Source organism: Brassica oleracea, chromosome C5 (genome assembly GCF_000695525.1).
Source record: "Brassica oleracea var. oleracea cultivar TO1000 chromosome C5, BOL, whole genome shotgun sequence".
NCBI lineage: Eukaryota > Viridiplantae > Streptophyta > Magnoliopsida > Brassicales > Brassicaceae > Brassica > Brassica oleracea.
Genome location: NC_027752.1, coordinates 27,662,893 through 27,676,743, shown reverse-complemented (window position 1 = coordinate 27,676,743; position 13,851 = coordinate 27,662,893). Strand labels below are relative to the sequence as shown.

General features: G+C 37.8%; 2 protein-coding genes across 6 annotated transcripts; both read left to right on the top strand.

Annotated features, from left to right (window-relative positions):
- The first annotated feature begins 3,859 nt into the window (after positions 1-3,859).
- LOC106344899 lies at positions 3,860-4,429 on the top strand. Its single transcript, XM_013784194.1, has one exon. The coding sequence runs from the start codon at positions 3,860-3,862 to the stop codon at positions 4,427-4,429; it is 570 nt and encodes a 189-aa protein (XP_013639648.1).
- Positions 4,430-10,186: 5,757 nt separating this feature from the next.
- On the top strand, positions 10,187-12,552 carry LOC106293519. 5 transcript variants are annotated; one of them, XR_001260511.1, is made up of 5 exons: positions 10,187-10,543; positions 10,859-11,067; positions 11,156-11,237; positions 11,731-12,171; positions 12,291-12,552. XR_001260511.1 is itself a non-coding variant. In XM_013729198.1 (5 exons), exons 2-5 carry the CDS (start codon positions 10,924-10,926, stop codon positions 12,116-12,118), a joined length of 528 nt encoding a protein of 175 aa, XP_013584652.1. In that variant the 5' UTR covers positions 10,187-10,543; positions 10,859-10,923; the 3' UTR covers positions 12,119-12,276. The 5 variants fall into 5 exon arrangements, 1 of the variants encoding a protein (XP_013584652.1); XR_001260510.1 differs by having other exon boundaries at positions 11,156-11,261; positions 12,291-12,551; XM_013729198.1 differs by lacking the exon at positions 12,291-12,552 and having other exon boundaries at positions 11,731-11,834; positions 11,921-12,276.
- The last annotated feature ends 1,299 nt before the right edge of the window (positions 12,553-13,851 follow it).

The window sequence follows — 13,851 nt, the reverse complement described above, 5'->3', positions numbered from 1 at the left end:
CGGACTTGATCCGTGAGGGTCCGACACTCGGGTGGAGTGTCGTGAGAGTCATTGGTGTCCACTCGAGGCCCGTGCCTTGTCCGGGGCCTTACCAAAATTAGTTCCTGGCAGGACGCGAAGACACATGTGATAGGGCTAGCTACCCTCGACCGTGTAGCTGCATGACGATGCGGCAAGTGTGTTATCCGGGCCATCGGCTTTTTAGACTTTGTGTTTAGAGTCAATGGGCGCAACAGGGATGTGTTATGGACTTCGTATCGAGATAGAAACCAATGGAGAGAGGCAGTCCTCGACGATCGATAATGATCTAACCACTCGTGAAGAGTGGATGCTTGTTTACGTGATTGCTTTATTTTTGCATTGCATATTTCTTAATATAATTGATCTTTGTTGCTTGATGTTTGATTCATAATGGGGGGATAAATAACTGTTAGGAAACCCGACTCAGTGAGAAAAATAGTTGCTCAATAGACTCTTTTGCAGGTAACCCGTATCAGGTTCCATTTGGGATCGGACGAGCACAAAGCTGTTGGTGTAGATTTGCTACCTTTTGCAAACATGTACGCTTTTTAATATGTAAGATATGGTTTTGAACATCGGCAGAGCATGTATAAAGTTTTGATGTGGTTGAACTTAAAGTATATATTAATAAGAAAAGGTTTGGGAAATACTTGGATTCCATATGATACTAGTCCTAGTCCGGGACGAACTAACTAACGGTTTCAAACTCGGGTTGCAAAGCCTTAACTTGGAACCGTTAGGAACCCGTTCTTGGACATATGATCTTGGTATTTCGGATCTGATCTGGGAACCTCAGATCAAATGTTTGGGCACGTGGTAGTAGTATCTTTGATCTGGTTAGAGTTCTTTAGTTCGTCATGCATGTTCTTGTTTGATTGGTGCATGACAAATTAATTAACTTTTACTTATTCTGGATCGGGGGTGTTACACACACACTCTCTCTCTCTCTCTCTCTCTCTGCACACAGTTGGAGCGTGTTTTACGGTGGCCATCGCCACATTGTACGACTGATGAACCTCCACTTTTCTTGCTTTTTGTTCTTGTCCGTCTTCATGCCTTCTCCCCCATCAATTATCTTCTTTTCCTCTGCGGTTGAGTTGATGTGAGTGGTTTCAGATCCGGTTAGCTATCTTAGATATGTTGCCCTTGGTGGTTTTAACGGTGCATGAGGACGGCGTATGTTAACCAACAAAGTAGGCCTTCAGTAATGGCGCTCATGTCTCTTGTGGTTTGTCAAGCTTCACATGCGCATCTGGGTGAGCGATGGAGTGGGTGTGGTTGCAAACATGTTTAGTTTCTCATTGTGTGCTATGTGGCATGCTCTTGGTCACTTCACAATCTCGGGTTTTTGGTTGCCTCCCGGTAACCCCGCGTTGGAGTTCGGTGGCTCGGGGTCGATAAACCATCTCTCCATTTCAATGATGTGTGTGTGTGTGTGTTAGTTAGACCTATGTTATATGTGCTTTAGATCGTCAGATTTGGCATTTCATGTGACCATCTCTTACCCCATTTGTGTTCGGGTCTTTGTGTTCGGGTCTGGTGGTTGTGTCACACATGATGTTCTCCTTTCTCCAAATAATATGTTGGTTGTTGTGTGCTTGTTGTGGTAATAATTTTTAGGTCATGATTGAGAGAGTTTAGTTAGTAACTTAACCCAATCTTGCTTCGGCTTTCTCTTCTCCATAGATGGGTATCCTCTCGGTATATCTTGGTTAAATGAGTGTAACGGTTACGGTTGGGAGCTCGAGGCGGCAATCTCTGTTTTCCTCAGTTGAAAATGGCATCGGCGATTGGTAGCGGTTGGTTATGTGCATTTGGTATGTGTTTTACCTACAGCTCTGAAGTGCCCACTTCAGAAACATGTCTTCAGTACTTTGTTGCTATAGGAAAATCGGCGAAGTTACCTAGAGCACTAAAGTGACCACTTCAGAAAGTTTGCATCTTGCACATTGATGCTCTAGGAAAGCTGTTATGTTTGGGCCTCAGTGTTTTCGAAGCCGATTAGTGCTAGGTTTTGGGGACACCAGATACCACTATATATATCTTGTGCCTCCTCTAAACCTAAGAAGCTAAGTCAAACCAAGAAAGAGGAAAAGACAAGAGAACTCCACAAGATCTAGAGAGAGAGGCAAGAAAAAAGCTCAAATGCAGTCAAGAGGTATCTGTAGCTGAGCAAAGAACAAGAAGGAGAGAAGAGAGAAGAAGTCAGAAAGTGAGAAGCTACCAAAGACAAGAGAAGAAACAAAGCTCGAGTCTTTGTGTTCTTAGAGTGTTTTGGTATTGTACTCTCCTTCTGTAATCTCCTTTGTCATTCTCAAGGAAGTGAGAAGTGACTGGAACTTGTAAGCTTTGCTTGTTATTGGAAGTTGTGGGAGAGAGATCCCACCCAGAGGTACCACAAGGGAACTTGGTGAAAAATCTTGTGTCTTTAAGTTTCTGTTTTCATCACAAAGATCCAAGCTTTAACACTCAAAAGGTAGGGAAGTTAGGTGTATGGGTAAACCTAACAAGTAGTATCAGAACTAGCAAGTGATAGCTGTTTGGTTAATACAAGGTCAAGTTGGATTTTTCCTAACAAGTGGTATCAGAGCCAGATTCAGCGCAAGAGTGTTAGAAGATTCTCCTTGAAGATTCAAGGTCGAATACAAGGATAGAGGTGGGTAGGTTTGATGGAACATGGGATTTCTCCTTATGGAAGGTTCGTATGCTAGCTCACTTTGGTGTTCTAGGTTTGAAAGGAATTCTTACAAATGAGAAGCTGTTGAAGGATTCACCTAGTGAACGGGAGGAGTTGGAAGCTGCTATGAAGGATCCACAAAAGGGGTTAGAAGGGGTCTCAGATGCTGATCCAAGCATAGATCCAGTAAAGCTCGAGAAATCAGAAAAGGCTAAAGATTTGATTGTCTTGAATGTGGGAAATCAAGTGCTAAGGAAGAGCAAGCACTGTGAAAAAGCAGCAGCCATGTGGTCAACATTGAACAGATTGTACATGGAGACTTCATTGCCAAATCACATATATCTACAGCTGAAGTTCTATACTTTCAAGATGAATGATGCGAAGAGTATAGATGAGAATGTTGATGACTTTCTCAAGTTGGTAGCGGATCTGAACACTCTGGGTGTAGATGTGTCAGATGAAGTCCAAGCTATTCTGCTGCTAAGCTCATTGCCCCAAAGGTATGACCAGCTAAAGGAAACTCTCATGTATGGAATAGACAGTCTCAGCTTGAATGAAGTAGCAAGAGCTGCATGGTCTAAGGAGAGAAAGTTAACTGAAAGTGGAAGCCAGTCTAGACCAAGTGCTGAAGGTCTCTATGATGATTCAAGAGGAAGTAACCAACATGGAAGAACAAGTTCTAAGAGCAGAGGAAAGTATCAGTCTAAGCCATGGCCTGATAAGAACAACAAGGGTTGTTTTATCTGTGGAGATGAAGGGCACTGGAAAAGAGATTGCCCGAAGAGGAGGGATAAATGCTATGAAAATACTGCAACTGTGTATAAGGAACCAATGACTTTAAGTGTTAGCACTCATAACACAAAGAAAGTGTGGATTATGGACTCGGGTTGTTCATACCAGAACACACCAAACAAGGAAGTCTTGTTTGACTTCAAGGAGTTTGATGGTGGTAAAGTGTTAATGGCTAACAACACATATGGTAACATCAAGGGGATAGTAAATGTTTGGATTGAGAATCCGAATGGTTCAGAAGTGATACTCAAGGATATTAAATACATGCCAGAGGTGAGTAGAAATCTGATTTGCTATGGGATGTAGAAGAAGTCAGGTTGAAAGTACAGAGGAGAAGTCTTCGAGGTTCAGTTTTACAAAGCTGGAAGGATGGTGATATCAAGAGAATATCACGAAGGGCTCTACTACCTTCAAGGCAAGGTCACTAAGGCTGAAGTGAAGGTGCCAAGGGAAGAGAAGGTGAGTACAGAAGCAAGGAAGCTCGGGAAAGGAGCAGAAAAATCGGTTAAGGGAGCTGAAAAGAAGAAGTCAAGGAATGTGACTTTCAGCAGGAATCTAATTCAAGGACCAACTCCTTATGGCTATAAGTGGAAGGGGTCAGTAGCTCAAGGTGGAGACTCTTCTATGACAGGAAAGTCAGGAGAGAATGAGTCTAAGGTAAGCAGTGAAGAATCAGGAGAAGAACCGAAGGTAGCTAAAGGGGACAAAGGGAAGACCAAGAAGAAGTCTTCAAGAAGGAGGAATCAGAAGCTTGATGGGTTCAAGAAGGATTCCAGGTGTTGCATTAGTAGTTCCTCAGGCTCAGAGAATGCAACGGGCTTAGATGAGATTGAAGCAGCCACAAGGTTCCTGTTCGAAGTGAGTGAAACAGAATATGAGTCTCTCATAAAAGCAGAAGGATCTACCCAAGATCAGAAGCATGCTAGGAGTAAGCAGTGAGGCTTCTTGGATAAGAGGATACCGAGTAAGAAGTTGCAGCGAGGCTGCATACTTCTCAACACTCACTAAAAGGGGAAACAATCCCAGGTAACTATGCTGGCTTATGGTGGATCTTGCAGGATCGAATTGACAGGGTAGAGTTAATTTGTCTAAAGCCTGGAGATGGAAAGTTAAGTTGCAGCGTGGAGAGTTACCTGGTGGAGTTTCTGGAACTGTGTAAGTAGAGTCACAGGTTCCAGGTGGAGCAGTTGAGGGAAAGCTTCAGAAGAAGTTGAAGCAAGTGGTTCGACTCAGGTGGAGTAACTGAGAAAGGAGGAGGCGAGTAGGCATGGGCATTCAGTTTTCGGTTTGGTTAGTTCGGGTTTCGGTTTTTTCGGGTTTTTCGGTTTTTTCGGTTTTGGACTTTAGGTAACCAAACAGGAACCGCCCAAAAATCGGTTCGGATCTGTTCGGATCGGATAATTACGTCAGGAACCGGTAACTATCCAAAAATTATCGGGTCCGGTTCGGTTCTGATTACATTTGTACTCAATCTACCCAAAAGTAACCAATCTACCCGAATTACCCAAACAAAAAGTATCTGAATTACACAAAAAATACTTATTTTTTTAAAACGTTAAAGTTTATAAATATTGTTGAATTTTAAAACTATAACTAATGAAATCTGAATATTTTAGAATTTAGTTCAAATGTAAATAAATATTTTTTTATTTATAACATAATTTAAATATTTTTGTTATTTAAATCTAAGTATAAGTAATTTTTTTAAGTATGTAGTATATTTCGGGTACCCAAACGTACCCATTCGGCTATCAATTAGGTTCCGGTTCGTTTCGGGTACCCACAATATTTTAAAATAGGAACCTTCGGGTTATTATGTTTTTTAGTTCAGTTTCGGATCGGATAATTTCGGTTTGGTATGGTTCGGTTTTTCGATTCTGGTTAATTTTGCCTAGGCCTAGAGGCGAGGATGATTCCGGCTCAGGAAATGGAAGGCCCCCAAGAAGCAGGGCAAGTACCTACAAGGCATGGTAGGTTGGATGTAGGTTGGATGCGCAAGAGAGCACAAGAACAAGTGACCAAATGCTCAAGTTGGAGATTGTTGGTTATGTGCATTTGGTATGTGTTTTACCTACAGCTCTGAAGTGCCCACTTCAGAAACCTGTCTCCAACACTTTGTTGCTATAGGGAAATCGTCGAAGTTATCTAGAGCACTGAAGTGACCACTTCAGAAAGGTTGCATCTTGCACATTGATGCTCTAGGAAAGTTATTATGTTTGGGCCTCAGTGTTTTCGAAGCCCATTAGTTCTAGGGTTTTGGAAACATAAGATACCACTATATATATCTTGTGCCTCCTCTAAACTTAAGAAGCTAGGCCAAACCAAGAAAGAAGAGAAGACAAGAGAAATTCCACAAGATCTAGAAAGGGAGAGGCAAGCAAAAAGCTCAAAGGCAGTCAAGAGGGATATGCATCTGAGCAAAGAACAAAAAGGAGACAAGAGAGAAGAAGTCAGAGAGTGAGAAGCTACCAAAGACAAGAAAAGAAACAAAGTTCGAGTCTTTGTGTTCTTAGAGTGTTTTGGTATTGTACACTCCTTTTGTAATCTCCTTTGTCATTCTCAAGGAAGTGAGACGTGACTGGAACTTGTAAGCTTTGCTTGTTAGTGGAAGTTGTGGGAGAGAGATCCCACCCCAAAGGTACCGCAAGGGAACTGGGTGAAAGATCTTGTGTCTTTAAGTTTCTGTTTTCATCACAAAGATCCAAGCTTTAACACTCAAAGGGTAGGGAAGTTAGGTGTATGGGTAAACCTAACAAGTAGTATCAGAACTACCAAGTGATAGCTGTTTGGTTGATACAAGGTCAAGTTGGATTTTCCCTAACAGCAGCTCTTCCTCGTGCTGCCAGTTTGGTCACGACTTATCTTTTCCGGGCTAGGGTTTGGTATTTTTCTTCCGGAGTGGTGAGATTGAGCTTTGAAGAAACTGTAAGTGATGCGGTATCCAAGGTATGAGGGTGCCCTACCAGTTACGTGTGGCAACTATGAAGCTTCCTTCTGCTCTTTGATTTGCAAGGTCCGAACATCCCTCGCTTTCACTCCGTCTCAGCCTTTATCCTTTATCTTCGCATGTGCATTTGGTAACCGATTGTCTGTTTAGTTTCTTTATTTGTTTTCTTTTAATTGTTCCTGCTACTAGTTATCTTTCAAAATTCTGTCGAAACTTGAAACTGGTAGAAAATTTAACAGTTTACCCCACAAAAATATGTTAGCCTCTTCAATCATATAAAATGTATAACATCTTGATTGTTAAGGATGGAATGTAGACATCTCTTAAAGTCTTATTCAAACTCATATCAGTCCATTTAAGAAACTTATTGAAAGTCGGTCTCGACTAAGGTTGGTGTTGAAAATAACAAGTTTTCTAATGGTTATAGAAACCAACTAAAAAAGAGAATCATTTCACGAAATTTAGAAATAATATGCTTTTTAAGAAAAATATTTCATTATATTTCATATGTGATGGTGTATTAGAAAAGGTGAAGTGATATACTATGGATTTTACGACCTTTTATGCCATAGTATATGTCTTATTTAGAGTCTTTACGTTATGTTTGGAGTCTATTCTATTGTATTTACAGGTTTAGGTATATTCTGGAACATTGTAGAGTTTATGGAGCTTAATTGGAGCTAAACCCGTAGCTGAAAAAATGAAGAGGAAACAGAGTCGATACCCAGAGGAAATATCGGTCGACACACATCCTTGGTGTCGATTGACACCCGATGCGAGAAGCTTTATGGGCCGAGATCAAGATTTGAGCCCATAAATCTACACAATTTACAAGAATTCCTTTGACGAGTTTTGACCGAGAATATATAAGTTATGCCATTGTTTGGGCAAGAGAACACACAGACAAAGATTTATAGTTTTCTTAGAAGTTTAAGGTTTTAGAGAGAAGATCCAAGAATTCCTCTAGAGTGTTGTATTGGAACTCCGATTTTTTCTATCTCTATCTAATTATATTTTAGATTATTTTTATAGATAAGAGTTAAATGTATTTGAGATAAAGTAATTCAAGGTTGAGTAACTTATAATAAAATGGTTAGTGATATTGTGTAAGTGATAACAATATATATGGAGAAAATAATATGATAATTATAAGGTAAATAAATTTTTTTTGAGTCTCTCAATAAAATGCATTGGTCGTTAGGCTAAAATGAGACTCATGAGATGAGAGACAAATGAAATACCTAGAACGTGGATATACACAAACTTTTGCAATGCAAAATTCTTACTCTGTAAATACCTTTATTTGATATCACTTGAACAAACTTCAAAATCTTGTTTAATCAGATTTATGTGATCACTACAGACAATTTGCGTATCACGACTGACCAATTTCTAACTACCCAAGGTATCCTAAAGCAATAACAATTGCTTCTCTCACACGAATCTCACTCACTAAGAACCCAAACCTGATGATCCTTTTGCTTGAGTGTCTTTTACTCTAAATATGTCTGACCTAATAACATTTCAGTCTTCTTCTCTTTTTAGTCGAGCATTTCCAATCTCAAATATACTCTTTCCATAATCCTCGCAGACACGTCCTCATTTCATGATCATAATCTTCTTGTTTTCTAGTGCCCAAACCAGCTTCAATCTCTAATTGCCAAGTCTTAAACCGGCTCTTAATCCGCTCAACATTTCTTGGGCTTGCAATCTCCTCCTTTTTGTCTGCACGTGTCCCCTCATTTCTCAACCTGTAAAACATGGTAAACCATCTCCAACGAACCGCATTCACATACACATAATCAAAGTGGAAAATAAACACCACATACATAGACATGCTAAAACACATTCAAAAAGTTCATCAGAAGCACAATAAGTTCATCACAAGCACATATTTATTGACAAGCCAACCATCCTACACTCATAATGTCCTACTGAATGAGTGATTTGTCAGACAAAAACACCAATGGCCATGTCACACAGATTCGTCGTGATCATTTTCATTTTCAACACACCCTAATGCTTCTAAAAACTTCCATATATATTTAGGACTTCCTACTATCTCTTCATCATCAACCAAGTGCAGCACGTTTCGTTGATGAGCCAAAACATGATGGATGAGGTTAGGAAACCCAATGTTCGAGAGTTAGTTAGAGTAGTAGTCTGGATCAACAATTTGATTATACACCAGATAACCGAAGTCAATGTGTTTCCTCATAACAAGAGCACTCAGAAGCTGCAAGTGATGTTTTACTAGTCCCTCTGAATCAGATCCAAAAATCTAATTCATATGGCAGATGTTATACACCATCTTGTAAGTTGGATACATGTCCTTCAAACTAAACTCCTCACACTTGTTATGGAACTTGCATGTAAGTATTGCCACTGAATGATTCACGTCTCCAAATTTCCAGTCATCGTAGTTACCACCAGTAGTAATTCCAAACACCCGTTTGATCATCAATATGGGGAGAACTCAAAAGTTTCATTCCGGATTTTGACTTGTTTACCAGATCCAATCAAATTTTCAATACACTCTCAAACCAACACAAGCGAGAATCCTCTGATATTTGTGACAGTTGTACTCCGGCCTTCTTAAATGGCCTCCCTGTTTCTCATAGTTTCCTGTGATTTCGTTTTGATCCCCAATAACAAACCATGGTTCCGTTCGCACCAAGCCATATCTTGTTAAGCTTTCTCATATTTGTTCCCTCATTTTTGTACTGGGTATTCATAAAAAACGAGATGAAAACTTTTTTCCCATTATTTCTGCTTTCACATAAATTATACGATTACTTGTGTACAAGATATTCACCTGGAACTCATTATTATAATAAAGGTCATCGAAACCCTAGATCATGATTGCCGTCGCCTTAGAGGGAGAGAAAATGTAAAGATTAAATTTCCTACATATTTTAAATTAGATGCATGCATATATAGTTGAAAGTCAATAATAGTTGATCTTTTGTTCTAGGGTTTTAGAATCTTTTTTTATACGTCTTAGTAGTCGAATATATGTTAGATCTTTCTACACCCTAAAATATAGAAATATCTCTTCCTTTACTATAGTTTTTCCATTTTATCCACAATCATGAACAATATGACTCTGGAATCAAAAATCATTTAAACAGGAGACGAAATCCAGCGTTTTGCTCTTAACCTAAAAGTTTTCTTCTTGAATTAATTACCCTCAGCATTCTCCTTGATTTGTCTTCACTCAGCAATGGTTTTTTTTATGTACCACATATTATTAGTACATATTAAAGTGCTTAACATGCAAATGCAGGTTGAACAATTAACTGTTGATTTATCAGATTAATTAAAAGATTAATTCTTATCCCTTCGTTTCAGATTACTTGTCGTTTAAGATTTCGGCACACAAATTAAAAAAACATTTAATTTTGTATATTTACTAGATAAAAACATCATTACCAATACACCTAACCACATTTCAATCAATTAAAAAATAGATAAAAATATATAATCAATAAATTTTGCATTGAAACAAAAAATTTACCTTACAATGACAAGTAATCTGAAACAGAGGGAGTATCACTTTAATTTATCTTATATAAAGCAAACAAAAAACAAATCTATCTTATATAAAGTTTCCTTCTCTCCCAGCGTGTCCACGTAGGCGGACATGTCACTAATTCGGATGTCGACCATCTGACATGTGTCCTCTAACAAAAACGTGGCCTTTCATTAATGTTACGGACTTACCCGAGTTTCTTTTGTTACAGGCTTTGAATAACGTTTGGTAGGCTGAAACCAAAACAAAAGCTTGCTCTGTAGTAGTCTTCGTCTTCTTCAGTGATGAAGACTTCTGGTATCTAGGGTTCTTAGTTTCGATCGAACTCCAATTAGGTCAATTGACAACGGAGGTTGTAGAGTGATGTGTGAGACGCATCTCCGGGAGGAATCTCTGGGTGGAGCTCCGATCGTGTTGTTCCGTCTGAAATTCATCTCCTTGAACCGTTAAGGAAATAATTGATTCAACGCCATTGATGACCCAATGATGTTTAGAGTCCCTATTAAATCTCTCCACCACTACACCTTCCCACCTAGGATTGCAAAACCCCAAATTTTAACAAGCAACTTATCAGGTACTCCTTCACCTCTATATAAAATTCCATTTCGAGTTACAGATCATCGTATTACTATTCCATCAACACGAGTCCATTTGTGGGTAAGATTCTGAGTATTGAGTATTTGAGATATGGTGTTCCGTCTGTCATCTTTTTTAATCATTCTCTCTCTCTCTCTCTCTCTCTCTCTCTCTCTCTCTCTCTCTCGCTCTCTCTCTCTCTCTTCATCTAGATCAATGTTACTGCTTCGCTTTGATATTCGTTTGACCCAGATCAAGATTTTGTTATTTTTTGTTTTGCATCTCACTTTTACTTACCGTAACAACTTCGCAGGTTAGTGTTTTCAATGGGCTAAGTGATCATCCAACCTACCGGCTCTATACGCTTATTAATTTTTTATGTCTCCATGGCAAACCGATCATCGCAACCTACCGGAAAGTTTCCTTCAGCACTATTTTCCGATGAAAATCAACCAACCTAGGAGAGACGAAACACAAGAGCTCTTTGTTGTTGCTTTGGGACCTCTGGCAAACATCTCACTGGTTAGACTTTCTCATGCTCATTTTGTTGGGTCTCATCTCTATCTCTATCTCACTGTCTTATTGAAGATTTTATTACCTTTACATGCAGACTGTTCAGCTTGAACCTGAGTTTTCAAAAAAATGTCAGACAGATTGTTCTTCTTGGTGGACCATTCACAGTAAACGGAAAGGTAAATCCAGCATCGAAAGCTAATGTAAGTTCTTTCACACTCATTAAAGTAATGTGAATTTGTGATCTTTCTAGACACCAGCTAATATCAACCGTGAATATAAAATCTTCTTAATATATAGTTTATTTCTTCACATCTCCCCCGTATCTACATATCCAAGTTGTAGGCGAGGATATTTTTTTGGTGATCCAAAATCTGCAGAAATTGTATTCCCATGTGGGGTCTACATAATTGGTGGGGGAATCAACGTGACCCATCAAGTTATTATGACATGTTCTTTGGAATATCATTTTGCCACATTTGATGTTTTCCATTTGTACGCAAAAGTCGTTTTCATAATCGTACATTATTTTATCACATATTATCCTAATAGGAAATGGTAGCCATTAGTGCTTTCTCCTGTAGATTGTAATTGGCTTTGTAATGTTCTTTTTTGAAATTATTTTCTTATGTTCAATACGCTGAAAATAAAGTATAGGGTGCATTTCTGCAGAGCTCTTACAAGCAAACTTCTTTTCCCCGGGTGAACATGTGGTCCAGCAATTGGATTTGATGACTGATATGTTGGAAACTCAAATCTGCGGAAGCCATTGGAAGGTCCACGTCCCTTTCCAGTTTCCACAGCTGCATTGTTACTATTTTTGGGTGAAATGCGTGCACTGAATGTGACATGTTAGGAACAGGAAAGCTCGAAGAAGAAAAAGCCTATTCATTTCTCACATAACTTTCCACATGCTGATCCCCTTGCTCTTCATCTTTTAGAGAATTTGTTTTCTTTAAAACCCAAGGACCTACCTACAGCTGAAAAGGAGCATCACACATTTCTTTTTTACATTCGTTGTGATCCAAGTGGGTTGTATTCAAAAGCTATATTTACGTGAAAATCCAGAAAGACTGCAAACTCTATACATGATGCTTACTAAGATTACTAACGGTATGGAGTGTAAGATAACCTAGAGTACATTGTCTTTTTTCTGCTTAGGCCTATGGAGCTTAAGCTTCAAGCTTTGTTTTCATAACCGATTGACGCTGTACATATCATGTATGATGTAGGTCTTTCATGTAATCAACCGGTTTTATGGATTACTGAAGGCGATCACAAAGTTGGGTAGAGAAGCGATTAGACATATATTTGGCGAGGAAATTGGAGGCTTACACAGGCCATTAGAGCTTCTTCTCATATCATAGTATCTCAGCTACATTTGATTACTAGCCAGAAATTTGTGAGGATTACAAAGAAAACGGAAAGTATGGATATGGAGATAGATGTAAATATGAATATTTTTAATATTATATATAAATAATTAATTTGAAGTAAAATAAAGGTATTGAGATGTTCCATCAATTTTCATATTAATATTGTCACCACAATCCAGCAACTTTAAGTTTAATTTTAAATTACAAACTCATTAATTTGATAAATAATTTTATTTATCTCAAATATAATTTATTAAATGTATAGTTAATAAGAACATAAATGTATAGTTTCTCATCAAAGTTGAGATTTTCTTTTTCGAAAATTATGCAAAGGCCTTACGGATGGCGCAAACCTCAAAAATAATCATTTACAATAGTTGTTAGATACAAATTCAACTGAGAATGACATAACAACTCAATCATGGTGGTATCATAGAAGCAAAAAAACAAAACAAAAATTACTTACAGATAAACTAACCAACAACTTAAATTAAGAAAATAATATATCTCATACACATCTCTAGCAAATATGAACCTAAAACACAAAACACAAAATTATATAAAAAATAATAGCCTAAATTACAAATAAAGTATATCCCATCCGTAGGGCGGTTTTTTAAGAATAAAGTGGAAAAAGTTTTTTTTTAAGTCGACCCTAGTTTACTATATTTAGATATCAAAATAAATATAGCGTTTAAATGTAATGTAATTGTTATTTTTTAGAAGATACAAATTAAAATATTATTGAAATTCAACTAAATCTAAATAAATATACATTGAGATAGTTAAATCAAACTAAATATAATTGTTTTTATAGTTTTATTTTTTAAACAAAAAAATTAAAATCTAAAAATTAATTATATTGAATATATATTAAAATAAAACTATTATTTAAAAAGTTATCGTAACTGCACGATGCACATGAAGCCTCCTAGTACCACATATTATTCTAGTATTCAAGTTAAAACATGTTTAATTATGAAATTTTTGAAAAAGAAAAGAAAAGATAAATCGTTTTTTGGAAATATATATATATATATATATATAACTAAATCAACTTTTATATTATTCTACATCCATTTTGAATGAGTTAGTTCACTAAAAATGACAATAATGATAAAATATAGACAATAAAAGTCATTTTTATATAAAACAGCAGCATGGGAGCCTCTCGATTCATATCGCAAAGTTTTGGTGGAAATCATTGGACAAGCTGTGTCTGCCGAAGAATCTTGGTGGTATGGGTTTTCGAATCTAGAGAGTTTCAACTAGGCTCTGTTGGTGAAACAAGGATAGAGAATCCTGAACCAGCCAGAAGGGTTGATGGCAAGTTTCCTGAAAAGTCGGTACTACCTCAGTCAGATTTTCTAGACGCTGCTTTAGGTGATCGATCTTCCCACACCTGGTGCAGTATTCT

What these genes read in the sequence shown, in the direction of transcription:
- LOC106293519 (XM_013729198.1), top strand. Translation starts at nt 10,924, where the DNA reads ATGTCTCCATGGCAAACCGATCATCGCAACCTACCGGAAAGTTTCCTT. An exon ending in CATTCACAGTAAACGGAAAG is followed by an intron (nt 11,238 to 11,730) that starts GTAAATCCAGCA and finishes GCATTTCTGCAG; the next exon opens with AGCTCTTACAAGCAAACTTC. An exon ending in TCTGCGGAAGCCATTGGAAG is followed by an intron (nt 11,835 to 11,920) that starts GTCCACGTCCCT and finishes TGTTAGGAACAG; the next exon opens with GAAAGCTCGAAGAAGAAAAA.
- LOC106344899 (XM_013784194.1), top strand. Translation starts at nt 3,860, where the DNA reads ATGGTGATATCAAGAGAATATCACGAAGGGCTCTACTACCTTCAAGGC.